Source organism: Ochotona princeps, chromosome 7 (genome assembly GCF_030435755.1).
Source record: "Ochotona princeps isolate mOchPri1 chromosome 7, mOchPri1.hap1, whole genome shotgun sequence".
Lineage (NCBI taxonomy): Eukaryota > Metazoa > Chordata > Mammalia > Lagomorpha > Ochotonidae > Ochotona > Ochotona princeps.
The window spans coordinates 13,440,393-13,458,589 of NC_080838.1; the positions used below are offsets into that span (position 1 = coordinate 13,440,393).

At 40.4% G+C, this 18,197-nt stretch overlaps 1 protein-coding gene across 2 annotated transcripts in view; it reads right to left on the minus strand.

Annotated features, from left to right (window-relative positions):
- The window catches only part of HHIP (hedgehog interacting protein), a 96,428-nt gene that overhangs the window by 24,179 nt on the left and 54,052 nt on the right, over positions 1-18,197 (minus strand). For both annotated transcript variants that reach the window (XM_058666805.1, XM_004588138.4), the window contains exons 5-10: positions 12,908-13,059; positions 12,355-12,528; positions 11,641-11,784; positions 6,987-7,108; positions 4,483-4,606; positions 3,113-3,243 (exon numbers count right to left, since the gene is read on the minus strand). In XM_058666805.1, coding sequence (XP_058522788.1) covers positions 3,113-3,243; positions 4,483-4,606; positions 6,987-7,108; positions 11,641-11,784; positions 12,355-12,528; positions 12,908-13,059 — 847 coding nt within the window. The remainder of the gene's footprint in view (positions 1-3,112; positions 3,244-4,482; positions 4,607-6,986; positions 7,109-11,640; positions 11,785-12,354; positions 12,529-12,907; positions 13,060-18,197) is intronic.

Consider the following 18,197-nt stretch of genomic DNA (forward strand, 5'->3'; position numbering starts at 1 on the left):
ATAACCTTTGGGAAAAAAAACCCTTTGTTTGTTTGTTTAGAAAGTCAGATATACAGAGAGGAGGAGAGACAGAGAGAAAGATCTTCCTTTCGCTGAATCACTCCCCAAATGGCTGCAACAGCCAGAGCTGCGTGGACCCAAAGCCAGAAGCCAGGAGATTCTTCCAGGTCTCCCACACGGGTGCTGGGTCCGAAGGCTTTGGTCTGTCCTTGACTGCTTTCCCAGGCCACAAGCAGGGAGCTGGTTGGCCATGTGGGATCCTGGTGCTTGGAAGGCGAAGAGTTTAGCTGTTAGGTTATTGTGCTGGGCCCAACCTTTGTTTTTAATGTCCTCCTCGTTTACAGTGCAAGTTTCATGACATCAGTTTAGATATTTTGTCTTGTTTTCTGCTGCTGTATTTCTAACAGCCACACAGAGCTTGGCACTGAGTAGCTGGTCAGTAAAATACATTTGTAAAATACATGTGCATGGTTTGAGTTGACCTCTATGCAATCTAGTTTCCTGCAAATGTGCCTGGGAGGGTAGCAATCATGGCTAAGTATTTTGATTCCTGCCACCCATATAGGTTAGAGTCCCTGACTCCTGGCCTTGATCTGGTTCAATCCTACCTGATAAAGGTTTCTGAAAAGTACCACAGTAGAGAGAAGACCCTTCTGTCATCTGGTTTTCAAATAAATCAACATGTGTGTGTGTGTATATAAATATACACACACACATATATATACATATATATAATGTGTCTAAAGATGCATTAAAATAAATATTGGGTGAGAGGAAGAAAAGAGGGGGAAGGGAGAGAGAAAGAGGGGATAACTCCATAATTTTTGGTGCTAGGCTGTTTTTATGATGATGAGCTATAGCACACGGGCCATCTGTTCAGGAGATTTCACCCTTGTTTATTACCACTACTGCCATATAATTTATATATACAGAATGAATCACATGAATAGGGAATCAGAAACTGTTATGTATGATTATGTGTTTATATGGCTTTAAAGTGTATATTTGTTTCTCGCTTAGGAAAGAGTCCTTGATTTAGTCTGTTTCTCTATTCCATTCTATTATTATGCATTAAGCACACTCAACTACTTTTCTACTTCTGCAAAGGTTGTTAAAAAAGAAGTTTATGCCCTAAAGCATCAACATCATTGCAAAAATAAATATGAAGTTAAAAACAGAAATGTAAACAAAAGTATTACTATTTATTTTGTCAAGTACCTCACAGGGTTTAATCTCATTGAATCTTTATAATACAGCCACTCTAATTTTGTAGCTAAAATACACACACAAATGCCAAACTCTCAAGACTTCTGTTTCAAAGGGTACAAAATGTAATTATTTTCTTTTTTGTCTTCAATTAAATCTAAAAAGTGTCACACTAAAATATCATTCAGCAATAGTCTATTTTAATCAGGAAGTATATACAGAGAAGTAACTTTTGGAGAATCAAGGTTGCCTATGCTATTAGTTTTCAATAGAACAAATCTTACATGTATATACAGCCATCGGAGATGTTTTGCCCAGCAGTGGTGATGTTAGTAATGATGACTGATGATGAGTCATTTGCAGTGCGGCCTGGGAATATCAAAATGCCGCCCACACATCTAAATGTGTGTCTCAAACTCTGCGGCAATCTAGCTCTCTTTAAAATCAGAATTTGCCAGTGAAGTTGAAACCACCTAATAGGATGTGAAGGACAAAAGGTATTTCTCTGTTTCCTTTGAGAAGGATAGGAGAGTATCCTGGAAGTTCAATATGAAATGTTGGCACAACAGGATGGAGTTTTCTTTGCAGAGTTATACAAGGGAATTCAAAAGTTCATGGAAAATGGAACACTTATTTGGTATTAAAAAAAACTTGAAACCCAGGTATATCTTTTTCATAATCCACATTTTCCAAGAACTTCCAAGGTCCCCTCACATTCTTTGCCACTGCTGTATGTCTTATGCGGTCCAGGAGTCTGGTCTGAGAATGTGAAAGGCATGAAACTGTTTTGATGAACTCTTCCTTTCATATAAGAAAACCAAATCTGAACTTTTAAGGACATGTTCCGATTTGCACAGGAAACATACTCTGCTTCCTTTATTCCTAGAAAATCCTCTCAAAGGCTAAAGGAGCATAATAGACATGGGTTGCTTCAGCATTGTTCAACAAAGATATTCACTATAAAAGTAATGTTTATTCCTGTGATTTTAAATGGTACAGCATAAAATATTCACTCCAGTGGATCACAATCCAGTTTCAATTTCTCTTTGTTTGTTATGCTGCATTCACTTTGCTGAACATGCCAAGAAATTACTATTTTTTTATTTCATAGGTCTTTAATGAGAAGATAATTTCTATTCCACTGTAAAGATCTATAACTCATATTGTTTCATACTCCAGAGGGGGGAAAAAGTAAATAGAGGATGAATTTCAGCTTCCAACAAAATATTTATTTATTCCAAGAGATGTGGATAAGACAAAAGGGTTTCAGAATGAGATTAAGAAGAAACTATTGTTATGCATAATCAAAAATATCAGTACTCATTTAAAAATTCTCCAAGAATCAAAATTTCGAGGCTAGTGCCATGGTGTAGTAAGTCAAGCCTACACCTTTGGTTTGGCATCCCATACAGGTGCTGGTTTAAGTCCCAGCTGTTCCACCTCAGATTCAGCTCCCTGATAATGTGCCAGGGAAAGTAGTGGAGGACAGCTCAAGTCCTTTGGCCCTGCACCCACTGGGAGACTCTGAAGAAGCTCCTGGCTTTGGATCAGCCCAGCTTCAGCCTTTTTGACTATTGAGGGAGTGAACCAGCAGATGGAAGACTTCTTTCTTTCTTTCTCTCTAAATCTGCTTTTTGAATAAAAATTTTTAAAAATCTTCAGCAAATTGAAAAATTCTCATTTATTCTTACTTGCTGTGTTTCTGTTTTTAATAATTTTAGGAATCTAGCAAAGGAGTAAGATATAAAGACACTCCAGGGAAAGAATATGTTCTATGTTTAACACCTCTGTTAGGTTGTGTATGCTTCAGATGGCATTTCCAACCAATGTTATTCTTCAAGACAGAACAAAGCTTCTTGCACAAGGGAGCAGGGATAGAACTGAACGGAAATGGTGTGTACCGTACCTAGCTCATCTTCTCCAAATCCAAGGATGTGACCCGAAAAGTAGCCCCTACAGGAACCACCAGTCCCAACACAGAGCGGTTTTTCTTGCCATTGCTTGGTCACGGGACTTTGCTGGAGAGTTAAGAAATTCCTACAACAAAAACATAATTAGAAACTCACAATGAAAGCAAGCTTTTTTTTTTTGTCTCAAAGAATAAAATGTTTTAACATAAAATTTATAGTAAATGATTGCTTTGTCACAGACCTGACTTCTAACAGGGGTGGTCATAGAGCCTGTAATGTGTGAGTACTGTGAAATCCCCACATGCGGAGGAAGCACCTATAAAGAGCATTCCATTTGGAAGGGGCATTCAAACTAGCTGAGTATGAGAAAGTCCTCCCTCTTCATCTGGAGAATGGTACCTCCCCTCCATGTCCAGACTTTCTGCTAGGCTATTAACCAGAGAGAGGGACAGGAGGAGGGGCACGAGGTAAGCATACTTTGCTGCTACTTTGTAGCAACCAAGCGTATCAGCTGTCATATGCCTGAAATGCCAGCAAGTTGGGAAAAAATGCTTCAATTGGATTTCATCAAATGTTTTCTTTTTTAAAAATTATTATTATTATATGAAAGTCAGATATACAGAGAGGAGGAGTGACAGAAAGATCTTCCCTCTGCTGATTCACTCACTCCCCAAGTGGCTGCAACAGCCAGAGCTGTGTGGACCTGAAGCCAGAAGCCAGGATCCTCTTGAAGGTCTCCTACGTGGGTGCAGGGTTCCAAGGATTTGGGCCATTCTCAATTGCTTTCCCAGGCCACAAGCAGGGAGTTGGATGGGAAGCAGGGATGCAGAGATTAGAACTGGAGCCCATGTGGGATCCCGGTGCGTTCAAAGCAAGGACTTTAGTCACTAGGCTATTGTATCGGATCCCAAAAATTTAGGCTTCATCTGATTTTGTAGTATTCTTACCCTATAAAGCGCATTATATTCTGCTGTTCCAAGTCCTGAAAATTAGGCCAAAAATAAAAATCTCAGCATTCTCAAAAATGTTTTAAAAATGTTTTATGTAACTCATGTAAAGCCACAGTTTTCCAAGGATTCAATGTCAAGGTAAATTCATGTGGAAGATGCAGGTAAGAGCCTAAAGACCTAAAGTATACTGGAAGTCTTTGTTGCCCTTACAAATCATTTTGTGAACTCAATCAAGCCTGTTAACAAAGTTAGAGCTCTCTGAAAGTTCTCCCATCAAACCCTTGCAAAAGTGGATCTAATACTAACTTATAATATTCATGTGTGTTCTTGGTCTGAAGAGAGACAAATTATGTCGATATTTTCTAACAATAAACATGTCATTTGGTGGATTAAGTTGTGGTATCAGGAAACCTTACCCATTACGGTCTCCAAACACATAGCTTCCATACAGTCTTTCGGACTGGCAGCCTCTGTACACAAATCCCCCAACCAAAGGACCATTACTGAATGGCTTGAACTCTAGAAGGGATGGCTCACTTTCTGGAAAGAAACATAGAATTAGAGAAATGAAACTATTTTTGTTGGCCCAACAACAGACTCCCATAGATCAAGCAAAAACTATTATGAATTTAACTCTGAAATGTGTTCCATGATGTAAGAGATGGGTCTTGGCTACTGACATTTAGTGACAATCATTAGTCTTTGGTGCAATAGTATCAAGCATTCAAGGACATCCAGATACAGATTAAACATATGAGAACTGGGGCTGCTGCTGTGACTTGGCATGTTAAACTTTAGCCTCACATACAGACCCAGTTGCCCCACTTCTGATCCAGCTCCCTGCAAATGTTGCCTGAAAAAGCAGTGGAGGATGGCTCATGTGCCTGGAACCCTGTGTAGACACAGGAGACCCAGAAGAAGTCCCTGGTTCCTGGCTTCTGGTAGTTCCTGCCCAGCCCCGGCTACTGCAGCCATTTGTGAAATTAACAGGCAAATAGAAAAATCCCTCTCAAATCCTTCTCTCTGTAACTATGCCTTCCAAATTCAAAAAAAATTTAAAGCAATGTGAAAACGAAAGAAATGATATCTGCTCTGCAGATCTTTGCTGTTATTATTATTATTTTATAGTAGTCAAGATACCAAGTTTTCAGTGAAATTAGAGTTTAGAGTCTGGATATTCTAGGAAGTTAGAATTTAAATATTTTGCAAATCAATGTACTTACACCATAATAATTTAAAAATTCATTTTAAAATATTTATAGATCAAGCCAGACTTTTATCAAATTACATAAAATGTTTAAAAACTTACACTTTAATGAAAATGAAAGCACAGCACACAGTCTTTAAAAGCATATTTATTGTGTATGTAAGAAAACTGTCACTTCATCAAATGATATAGCCCTTTAAGCTCTTTGAATTGTTTTGTTTATAGTGGTATGTGTTTCACAATGTATTCTATTACTTCCTTTTGGATATCATGTGTATGGTCATCTCAATAGTCCCATGTATGCCATTAAAGACTTGAATATAATTCCAACGGAAATGCTCTACAGCTAGTTGTGAATTAATCTGAAGTGTACTTTTACAATTTCACACCACGTAAGTCACTATCAACAGGCAGCATTTTATGCAAAATCTCATGAGAAAACATATGCACTTTAAAGTCCTCTGCTCCTCCTTTGTGACCATGGTGATTTCCACATTACAAAAAGTAGAAAAGATGAAACATTTTAAATAGCCAGCCCTCTGAGAGGCAACAGGGCTGGAACTCTGGAGCGAGGCTGCTCAGGCTCCAGCCGAGGCCCTGCTGCTGCTGCATGCTTCGGCGCCTTACTTTTCTCATCTGTACGCTGTGGCCAGGGCTAGCAGCCATCACATGAACTGCTCCAGGAAGGAAATGCAGAGTGTAGGGACTGCTTCTATGAGGCCCGGCACGTCAGGAGAACTGTGGGCATGATTTTAAACTCACAGAAGTAGGACCGTTAACACTAACTGGTTTCGGCTGGACTGTAGAACTCAGTTGAATCTACAGATACGGTCAAAATTCCATTGAGTTGGTGGTTTATTACATTTTTTTTCAAACCACATTTTTCTTTGGTTTGGCTTTTATGACACATACCCCCCCACACACACACATAAATACCTGAAAAAAAAATAAAGTAAAATAACTGAATACCACATGAACCAACACAGCTGCTTCATTCCTGGTGCTAAATAAATATCTGGATTGAATGAGTAAATAGAAGCAGCAATCAACTTAATAATCTTAATCTAGTGTGTTCCCTGGATCATAATAATATTTGAAATATTGCTTCCTTCAAAAGGAATACATTCTAAAATGTTAAAAAATACTGAGTGTTTTACACTTAATTATTATCCAACTTTCCACATGTGCTCTCTAAATATTCGGGTAACCATGTTATTAAAATTAATGTTTAAATCATCCATTCCCACAACATGCTGCTACAGGCCGATGATTTTGTATTCTTTAAAATAAATAGTTTTTTAGAAAATTACATTCTTATTTAAAGCACTTGTAATTTGCCTAATTGCTGAGACTGGTATTGAGAAATTTCTTACCTTTACCACTCGTTTTTCCTCTTTATATAAGGTGTTAGGACAAGTTACCCCTTATTATGTTAAAAAACAGAACAGAACAGAACAAAACAAAACAGAAGCTATTCCTTCTGATTCTGACCTACCAAGAACCACTGAGTTTGAGAGAGGTAATTAACCCAATGGGACCCTTAGGGCTTGCAGGGGTCACTGGATTCTGAAAGAATGAGCCATTGACTCCATCACCACCTGGCCCGGTGTTTTCTTGCTTCAAAAATATTCCTTTTGGAGGAAACCATTTTATCTTCAATTATAAACGAAAACAAAACCCAAAGGTACAGCAAAATTGGCAAATGATGCTTACCATAATCTTTCCCCTTGATTATCTGTAGGATTCTGGCTGAAGATCTGTTTTTGCCATTGGAGTCTGTACAGAGTATGGTTAAGTTGATGTTGATGTCAGTGTGATGTCGATCCACAGCACATCTGCATAGGAGGTGGGGGAGGACACCCATTAGTTTCCACAGAGGTATCTTCCAGTCTAAGACTAGAGATTCCCGACAGAGGAAGCTACTCTCTGTGGGCTGGCGATTTTACCTCTGGGCCGTTTAGTTTGGATTTTCCAGAAACCGCTGAAGGAAACATCCTGATGTATTTGTTGACTCTACTGAAGCTTAATGCGCTCTGGAGTGTGTTTCTTAGTTTCTCTTAGTGTCTCCCCCTGGTATGAATGGGCACACTGTCCTAAGATATTTACTGGTGTGTTGTCAAGGAATTACCACCTGTATGGCACATTGGTTAAGTATTATAAGTAGAATCAGTGTTCTTGTTGATCAGCATCTGCATGTGTTACACTCGTTGTAGTACTGGTTTTGTGTTTCTTACATACAGTTGCTACTTTCTAAAGCCTAAATTGCCCCAACAAAGAAAAGCATGTGCTTCCTTGGAGGGTAGGGGCAAAGCTGATCCCCTTAACCTTTGGGGCCCTTTAGACTGGCTCTGTCTAAATATTTTCCACCTCTAACCTGAAGACTAGAATTTCTCTGTGACTTAATACTGCTGACTGTAAGGTCCATGAGGGCAGGGCCCATTTCCAAGTATATCTCTGCATTCCTATAATGTAGGAAAAAAACCCATAATCATCATCATCATCGTCATCATCACTCGGTATTTGTTGAATATTTAAGGCAGTGAGGAACCAGGCATTGAGGTTTGGAATGGGGAATTAATGGAGTTGAACAAGTAAATTTATAAAAATTATTCATTTGAGAGAGAGATTGACAGAGTTCCATCTGCCGATTTACTCCTCAGATGCCCACACTGATTGAGCACTGAGAGCTGAAGCCTCAATCCAGGGCTCCAACAAGGATAGTAGGAGTCCAACATTTTGGGTAGTCACCATCACCTATCAGGGTCTACATAGTCAAGAAGCTATAGGCAGGAGCCTGAAACAGTTCTAAATCCACATACTGCAAAATGGGCCTTTGGAGTCTGATAGAGTGGCTTAATTGCTAGGCCAAACCCCTACTCTCATATAGGTTAATTTTTGAGGTTAATTTTTAAGAAAAGGTAGAAAGCATGGTTACATTATATTTAGGCTTCTTCTCAGCCTTGGAATGTTGATGTCTTAAGCTAGATAATTGTTTTGGAGGGGACAATCATGGGAATTTAAGATATTAGTAGCTTAGTTGGTCCCTACCCAAGAGGTGATAGTAACGTTACTCCCCCATCCCCACTCTGCCCCGTTGGAAAAAAACCAAAAATATTTTTTGACTTTGCCAAACTTCCTCAGGGGGCAGATTCATTCCATAGCAAATCACTGTTTAAGGGTGAAAAAAAAATAAATTAATTACTTAAAAACAAAATGAAGCCATTGGGGCTATTAAAGAAATAAGTTAAATTAAAAAAATTAAGTACATTAAGAAATAAAAGAGTAGGTGCTGAATCTCAAGAGACCCAAGAATCATGTAGCAACTCTGAAAACAAAACAAGACATTGTTAGTTCCAGATGATTTTATTTGTCATAGGAAAACCATTAGCCTGACCTGTCAAAGATGGGTTCCTTGTTCTATAGCAACACTCCTTCCACTTGACAATGATTCACACTTGACAATGCCTGGCAGGAATGGGACACACTCAACAGCCACTAAAGGTAGAATTGAATCTACAGAAGGTGGGAGAGCAATCTTACTTTCCTTTTGAATGTGGAGACTACTATGACAAAGAAAAGTTCGACTTGTTTCCATTAAGAAACAACAACTCTAAGGCTCCCAGGGATGGGCTGGCTGGGGCTGTGAGCTCTGGTCCACCACGAACTATCTGTCCCTTCTCTGCATGAGACACTAGATGGCAGGAAGATGTCACTAGCCACTTGTCTGAATCCATGGAATGTACAACACCAATAATTATGGTTATGTAAGCTATGGACTCCAAGGGGTTGTGATGTGTCAGTGTTGGGTTATAACAAGTGTGCTATTCCACAGGGGCAATGCTGTGGGAGAGGTTTTGCACATGTGAGTAGAGGGGCTATGTCATAAAGGTCTGTACTGTCTGTTGAATCAAAAAAAAAAAAAATTTGAAAGGCAGGGTTAGAGAAGGAGAGAAAGAGAGAGAATCTTCCATCACTAGTTCATTCCCCATATGGTCACAACAACTGGGGCTAGAGCTGAGTCAGGCTGAAGGCAGGACTCAGAAATTCCATCCCTGGGTTGTCAGGGACATAAGCAGCAGAATTGCTGCTTTCCAGGGACGACAGCAGGGAGCTAGCTGGATCAGAAGTAGAGCCCTCCTATGGGATTCCGGCAGCAGTTTAATGCACTGTGCCACAATGGCAGCCCCCATTCTGCTAAATTTTGTAGCGAACCTATAGCTGATCTAAAAAACCGTCTATCAACAAAAGAGACCAGGGAACTAGTGCAAGCTACCCCTCAGAGCACTGCTGAGGAGCCTTAAGGGGATAAGTGCATACTTAGTTCAGAACCAGGCAGCTGGGTGCTTAATAACAGTGAACCAATACAGGCTATAGCTTCCTTTCTGCTTTATTAAATCTTCTCCTCCTTAAAATACTCTGGGAAGGTGGCAGAATATAAATACTGATTTTTCCTTCAGCTCTCTGCCTCCAGCGGAGGTTAGGACTGACTGGGCATCTTGCCACACAGGAGGGGCTGTGAGGCACCATGGCCCGTGTTTCTGGACTAAGGGTTAGGAGCCCTAGGAAGACGGCGAGAAGGCTCCCGTGGGATTGTGGTGACTCCGGCTGCCTGACTTCAAAGTGCTGCTGTGTGGTGATATCTGTGAGTTCTGAGCTACAGGAATGGAATGTGACAGTTTCTTCCACATCCTGAACCCACCTTAAGTATTCCCTGTCGCGCAGATTTTAAGATCTGCTGAGATGCCAAAAAGGAAATGAACTGGAGACTTCAGCTTTGATGGAGGGGAGATGAAGGGCATGAGGGATTATAAAAATAAAAAGTTTGAGAAATATTCACCTTACACATAGTGAACACTCAATAAACATTAAATAGCAATAATAACTTAGCCAGTAAATGAATGAATGTGGCCAGATACTCCTTAGTAGGAATAACTGACCACAGACTGGATGAGGCTTTCATCGTGCAGCTTGGAGAATACACTTCACAGAATTTTAAAGTGTGCCCCAGATTTCTCACTCTACATATTTCGTAGTTTTCCTTTCTTCCTGGTTCATTTTAATACAGCAAGCAATCACTAGATGGTCCTTTGGCATTTATAATATTTTTGAAGTACAAATGATGTTAACATTCAGCTCAGTGCCATCAAACAGCATTACCCTGTGTTCAATGAAGCTGTGATAACAATTGTAATTTATTTAAAACCCATGAGATATGAGGCACTAATTATTCTGCTTCATGCACAGAATTTTATTTCGCCAGTACAGCATCCTTGCAGGGCAGTCATTAGCAACCCCCACCCCCCCTCCATCTAGGATTTGAATGTGTCCCCCTAAATTCACATACTGGAAAATTGATATACAGGACAACAGTATTAAAAAGGGCACATTTGGGACCAGCATGGTGGAGCAATAGGCTAATCCTCCCTCCTGTGGCATCAGTATCCCGTAAGGGTGGCAGCTCATATCTTGCTGTCCCATTTTTAGTGCAGCTCCTTGATTATGGCCTGAGAAAGCAGCACAGGACGGTCTAACATCTTAGCTCCCTGTGCCCGTGCAGGAGACTTGGAGGAGGCTCCCCGTTCCTGGCTTTAGACTGGCCCTGCTTTGGCCATCACAGGCGTTTGGGGAGTGAACCAGTGGAGGGAGGATCTTGTCCCTCTATCTCTCCTTCTCTCTCTGTAAAAATCTGCCTTTCAATTATATATATTTAAAGAGAACTGTTTAAGAGATGATTAAGTCAGGAGGACTCTGCCATCCTGAATGGATTAATGTTATAACTTCCAGACCAGGTTCCTGATCAAAGGATGGGTTGGACCCCCATCCCTCCCCTCTCTTGTCCTTTCTTGCCTTCTCACCTTCTGCCCTGAGATGAGGCCCTAACCAGAGGCTGCACTATCCCCTAGGACATGCCTGGCTCCAGAATAATGTGCTAAGTAAACTTCTACTGTGCATGGATTCTCTAGTCTGTGATACTTTGATATAGTGGTGCAAAAACGACTAAGACAATGAATGAATTAAATTGGAGAGGGGCTTAAGGGAACACATCCAAAGGTTTATTGTCTCAAAATGATTCAGATTGAGGTTTCAGTCATTGACTTTCACCCACCGGTATCTAATACTAAAGATTTCAGTGGTCTCAGGGGACCTCCTCTCTAGGAATGTGACCTGCTGGAAGACATTTTCACAATCTGCTTCACACATCAAAAGAAGGAGACGTTCTCATTTGGGTAGTGACCTGGTATGATCTTATAGGTACAACATAGAGACAACCCTTCAGTGTACTGTGATCTGACAGCCTCTTTCCTTTCCCAGTTCTGGAACCCTAGCCTGGCTTTAGTGCAGGGAAAAGATGCACGGGTGTTCTCACCTGCCTGGGTCATGCAGCCCATGGGCAAAGACCTCAGGGGGCTGGTTGGTACTGTTGAAGTGCGGGTTACTCCTTGGTATGGCGTAAGGCACATTGCACATGTCTGTGTCCACGTCCAGCCTCAGCACCGAGCCTGTGAAATCACTGAGAGATTGGAGGACAGTTGTTATGCGTTTTATGCTCCAGCTGCATACTGCACCTAAACTAAATGTGCAGAGATTTCTCTCTGGATTAAAGAACCATCCCTTATTTGACACAAAATTGGTACCAAATTGCTTATAATGTGAAATGAAAACTAGGGATAGCTGATTCTCCACGCAGTTAGATGGAGGCCTGTGGCCTCAGTAGTACCCTGCTCTTTGCATTTGAATTCCTCTCTTTTTTTTTTGGCCATGTCTCCCATGCAGACATGCTGAGAGACAGCATGAACAGGCTAACCTGCACCTGCAGTCTCAGTACTGGGCACAGCAGAGGCAGCCCCTACAGCATCAAACCACACAACCATAACTCATTTCAGGAGAAAAGAAAACATCACACCAGCATATTTGTGAATTATTTCTCATTGTATGGATGCACACAAATAACCAAAGTTACACATCTAACCAAGATGATGCCATTCCATGATGGCTCTCAAATGATTGGCTCTGATCCTTTTTCCCGGTACTTGGCCCTTTTCTCCATGAAGAGAAACCTGCCTGTTGTCAGCCTCTTTACCTTAGTCCATCCATTTCTTCCATGTCATCCAATGTGATCATCCCATCACCCAAGATGATGTACAAAAATCCATCAGGGCCAAAGAGCAGTTGTCCTCCCAGATGCTTTCTGTGGAGTTCCGCAACTTCCAGAAATACTCGGGCTGTTCTTAAATCAACTTGATGGGGATTTTTTCTATATCACAGGGAGGAAGCAAAATCAACACATAAGGTTTCCTGCATCATATGTAGGACACAAACAGGGAAGCAAACATCAAACATCTGGCAGATAATTCAGGAAACATATAGTGGAGATGGGGCTAATAACAATGACCGACAATTGATGTGGTTTGCTAAGTCATGGAAGTAACCTTTCAGTTAAAAGACTGCAGAAAAGTGCCAGAGCTGTCATTTTTCTCAATTTCTTCTAAAGACACACTTGGATTTTAAGTAAGATGGAGATTATGGCTTAATGATGGCTTAGACGCTAATCATTTGTAACCCTGAAGCAAAAAGTTTATGAGGCAATGATGAGAAAATAAGATTAAATAAGCTTCAGTGCATCTCGGTGATACCTGGATACTGTGTATTCCACAACTCTAAGAATGTGGTCGTGAGGCCCAATAGCCCATCGTTCTTGGTTGGTGGTATAAGACACATACAGCTTTCCATTTTTCTTGTAATTGGGATGGAATGCGAGGCTTAGCAGTCCTCTTTCATCTCCTCCCTGCAGTCAAATGAAAAACACAAAGAATCGTGAAGTTAATTATGTTCCTTATTGTGTTTCAACTGGAACCCCGAAAGAGTCTCTGTCTTTCTTCTGGATAATCTTTGCTCAACCTCTTTTCTTTTCTCCCTTGCCTACTGCACAAAAAAGGATTATAAAACATTTCACTTTGTAGAACTCTGTAAGGGTTAGAACAAGACAATTGTCTTGTGTGGCTATCTACGCGCAAGAGTCTTACACCACTTTTGTCAAGTGATTTGTGTATATAATCTTGGGACACTAGGAAGACAAGTTTAAGTGCTGGGAGGAATTCTTTCCTGGGTTACTAGGTTGCTTGTAGTTCATGAGAGACAAATAAAAAAGTTCATAATCAACAGTCACTTCTAATCCAAGTCTCCAAAACCTAAAACACAGTGTGGGCTGCCAGCTCCCACTGTCTTGGCAATATGTTTAGAAAACAGTTAAATTGCTTGTGTAATATGTAAACCTTTGTTTTACCCCGGAGGCATCTACTTCAGTTGTCACAACCATGGTGGTCTGTTCATCACTGCGAGGTAACAGGCAGCCTTGGCCTATCTGTATTGAAATGAGGAATTTTCACCCCCCCCTTCCCTGCATAGGGTTTGTTCTTTATAGAAGGATGATGATGCGAGAGGGGAGCTCCAGGTCAAGGCTGCAGAAGAGGTGGGAGAAGCACTAGAGGGGAAGGCGGACATTAGGAAATAAAAGAAAAATCCCAAACAACTTTCTTTTGTTATTATATGAATGTCAAGGATTGTATACATTAGACATGCCAAATGCTATAACAATTAAAACATCATCATGTTCTTAAATAGAAAGGCATTTTATCTTTATTTTCTGCTAATTCAGCCTGTTGAAATTTAATATGGTCTCAGTATGTTTTATCCCAAAAGTAGGCTAGGAATTTATATCAGGAAATCAAAGTATGTAAAATTATCCAGATGAGACTGAAAATTTGCATTGTAGCAAGCCAGGGAATACCTTCTCTGAAGTCTGACAGGTTACCCACAGTGGCGAAAAACACGACACAGACAGTGAATGCTACAACTACCCATAACATTATTTTCTTTATTCTGTTCAATATCACCACCTCTGAAGGCAAAAAGCTATGAGAAAGGGGGTCCTTCCGGCATGTTAGAGGAGGATGGGAAAACAAAACAAAACAAAACAAGCTGAACACTGCCACTTCTTCACAGCGTTACACAAAATCATGATTAGTAATGGAAGAAATCATGTTTTTATCCCACAAAATAGCCCGTGTTACTAGCAGAGAACTGTTTGTAGTTCGTATTCCACATGGATTTGAGATTTACAAGTTTTAGGCATAGAAGCTCACTTTTAATAAACATTGTTTGATTTGTTTCCTGGCTTAAACTAAATTGCTTTTAGATATATACCATCCAATGTGTCAACATCCAAACTTCGAGAGTGTGTAAATAATAAAGTAGTTGCAGATAGCCCAGATATTTCATGAATTATTACTCCCATGTCAAAAAGTCAACCTTTCTGCACATTACAATCTGCTTAATTTTAATTTTAGTTGTAAGGATGAGCCTCCAGTGACTATGATTTATGAATGAGCCTTTGTATTTTGGATTATCTTGTTATGATTGTTTTAGTATTGGCTGGCTGTTACTGTTTTTCTTCTATCTTCATTAAGTAACTATCTCTTGGCTCACTTGTAAGATGTTGGAAGCTTGCATGTGTAACTAAGATTCGATTGTGGAAGCAACACTGCACATTGAAAGCTCTTTGATGGATTGTACAAGGAGGCCAGGAGTGGGATTTAGTTTGCAATTAATTTCTCTCATGAATATATTTCCCTCTAAAGCTGTGAGTGCAGGTTAAGTACTACATGCCCACTTCACAAGTGTTTGTGTTCCATCCTAAGAAGCTTTTGTTGAACATAATTCTTAGGAGTTTTCAATCAGATCATCTGAAATGCAATTTGAATTGGATAGCAACATGGTTTAAAAGCGTGTTGAATTTGGCTTAGGAATGAGAAATGTAGAATTACGGCATTGTAAAGGAACAGAGGGGAAGAGAGTTTTAAACGAATCCACAAGTGATAGAAGACATTGTTCACTTCAGAGATACACCTATTACATGAATACTTTTGAAGTTTTGTTGATATTTACTAAAGTTTCAAACAAGGAAAGAGGATGAAATACGTGAATGATGGGGAACAATCAAGAAAGACAACGTTACATTATAAGGTTTACTTTTAATTAGTATACGATCTCTCTCATTTTAATCTTCTTCTAATACACAACCAGATTCCAAGCGATGTTCTCTGGTTGGCTCAGAAACTTGCTTAATCAAGTCATCTCCGAGAAATACTTCCACAATTAAACTGGCAAAATATTTAATATATTATGCAAGAAGCCTAGACTGTCTCACAAAACTAGCTATTAAATTTATACATCAATGTTCAGAGAATAAGAGTGACAGAAATACTCTTGCTGTGCCAAAAGACTGAAGCAGTCAGACTCACATTTCACTGGAGCTGGCCGTCAGAATTATGTTGTCTATTTAATTAAAATACGTTGCTGCCAAATCATGATTTAACTCTCCAATGCAAACCTATTTTGGAGGTTTTCAAGATCTGTATGGAAAAATGCACTGCTTGGGTGTTTGAAGAGTTAACTTTGGAACAGGGTCAGTTGTAGGCCAAACCAGCAGAAACACTACCAGACAGTCAAGGCCCCCAGGCTCTGTGAGGTCGCTTTTACTCAAGTGTACACCGGGCCACAATCCCAGAGAGAAAACCTGAACGAGAGTGCTTAGAGTGCCAACTGGCCCGTAAACTAGCCTTCTCAGCCTTATCTCAGCTCTTTGTACACAATTTCATTCTGCACCCCAACTCCATAGGCTTCCTTCTTCTGTTCCTTCTGCTTCAAAATCTGATAATGCGGCTTCACAGGCTGAGCAGAATCAGCAGGGTTCTGGTGCCAGTGTCACTGACCCCTCCGCCCCCCATACTCTCCCATCACTACATGTGGCTTCATGGCTCAGAGTGTGTGGAACCATGCACTCCTTCCAGAAATGTCAAATTAGTGAGCTGAATCTAGAGAACATCTGGGGTTAGTGTGCCTCCAGTGACCAGTTGAGCCAAACTGGCTTATGATGGAAAATTTAATAGAAAGGCAAATGGAAGATTCGTGGTCCAGAAAGCCACGCCTTTCTAAAAGACCTTGACCCCTAACAGTATGCTTTAGAGAACTGTTACCCAACATCTGAAATGTTTATCCTTTCCTATGTGATAACCAGGGTTGTGTCCAAGGATTCACATTACACATTGTATTTCATTATTCATTCTGAACACTTGCTGCACATGTTGTGTTTCTGGGAACGCACAGAATTGCTAGAGTCAAACTGAAGCCAAATGGGCAAGAAGTAATTTAGCAATGATATCCGACGCTTCTTCTGTCTGGGTACTTCTTCTGCCTGGAGCCTCACCCAAGCATCAGAGGTTCCCATGAGACCCCACTGCTCAGCTTGCTCAACATGACACTAACATCTGGACAGTCCCAACTCAAGCACAAACAACTGCTCAGACTCAATGCTTTGAAAACAATGTCCTTACACATTATGGAACCTCAGGATGGGCTGATGTTTCAAGGTAAAGCATAAAATCCTCACTGGGCCATTTTAATAAGCAGCCGACTGTCTACCACTTCAAAAGCGTGCAGCTTTTAGGAGCAATTTCACTGGGTCCACAGCCAAAAGCAAAACCTCAATACCAAGAGTATCGGAAATGTCAATGTAAGAACAACACTGATCCATTCTTGTAGTTTGGGAATACAGATGATTAGCGTTCGAATCAATTAACTAAGAATATTCCTCTATCTTGGGTATTAACAAACATCTATCTGAAGAATTTACCACAAACTTTATGATCTGAAACAATGCTTTTGCTTTTAATCTTGGTCTGTAGAATTGAGCCCAGCATGGCCTTTGCTAGCTAACAGATGTGCTGTAGAGCCAAGCTCCTTCCTAGAGGCTCCAGAGTGTAATTCGTTTCTTTTTGCTTTCCCAGTTGATAGAAGCCACACACATCCCCCAGTGCGTGCCTTCTTTATTCCATCTTCAAAGCCAGCTGTGGTTGGTTCTGTCCTCATATCGGGTCACTCTGACATCTTCTGCCTCCCTCTTACCCTTTCCAGAATGTGCAATTTACATCGGGCCCACTCAGAAGATCGCTGCAATATTCTCAAGTTCCAGAAATTCTGATAATTCTTCCAGGGTTGGGAGGGGCACTCTTTTTCTGCCTACCACAAAGATTTGTTACTCTGGTTCATAAAAAGGATCCTGATTATTCATGACTCTTGGCCATGCCCTCATATGAGCACCTGAAAGAGGTAAGTGAAGCTCATTTATAAATTCACAAGAAGACACAGACATCTAAAGAACTCTGTCACTCCAGGATCTTTATCTCAGCTGACAGCAGGAGAGAACCAACATTGTTGAGAGGCAAGTGAAAGTGTCTCTAGGAATCAAGGAGGAGGATGGTGCAAGAGGAAGGGGGGGCGAGTGTATTTGCTAAAATGTGGGCAGACAATGTCTGTATATGTGAATTCAGTCAAGAGCAAAACTTCCATATTAATCATATAGGAATCCAAAGTGCAGAGAAGATGAAACTAAATGTTGAGAAAACATTTCTACTACCTGAAGGATACTCTTTGTATTCTAAGCTCATTACAATTGCTATTATTTTGCTGTGTTCATAATTCGCAGAACATTGTAAGCTACTGATATCTTCACAACTCCTGGAAAAAGATAAAAGCCATTGTTTTTAAATAGTTCCACAAGACTAATTTAATCTCAGGAGTCACTCTCCTGAGGATTCTGAGTTAGCTTATAGGAAGGGCTGCATGGTTTGTTACTGATGTAACAAAACATGTATTTGGTCTTTGTCTCCAGCTCCTGGCAGAATTCCTAAAACTCTTAAAATCTCCTAAGGGGCAGGAGTATCCTTTCTGGTTCATAAAGAGTCCCTTGCAATCACAGTCTTGTGGGACTGAGCTTTTAAGCTTTCACCTTAATTTTTTCAAAACTGAGGTGACTGCAGGACACCTAGTCGATGAAGGAGAAGTGGTTGATACAAAATAACAAAA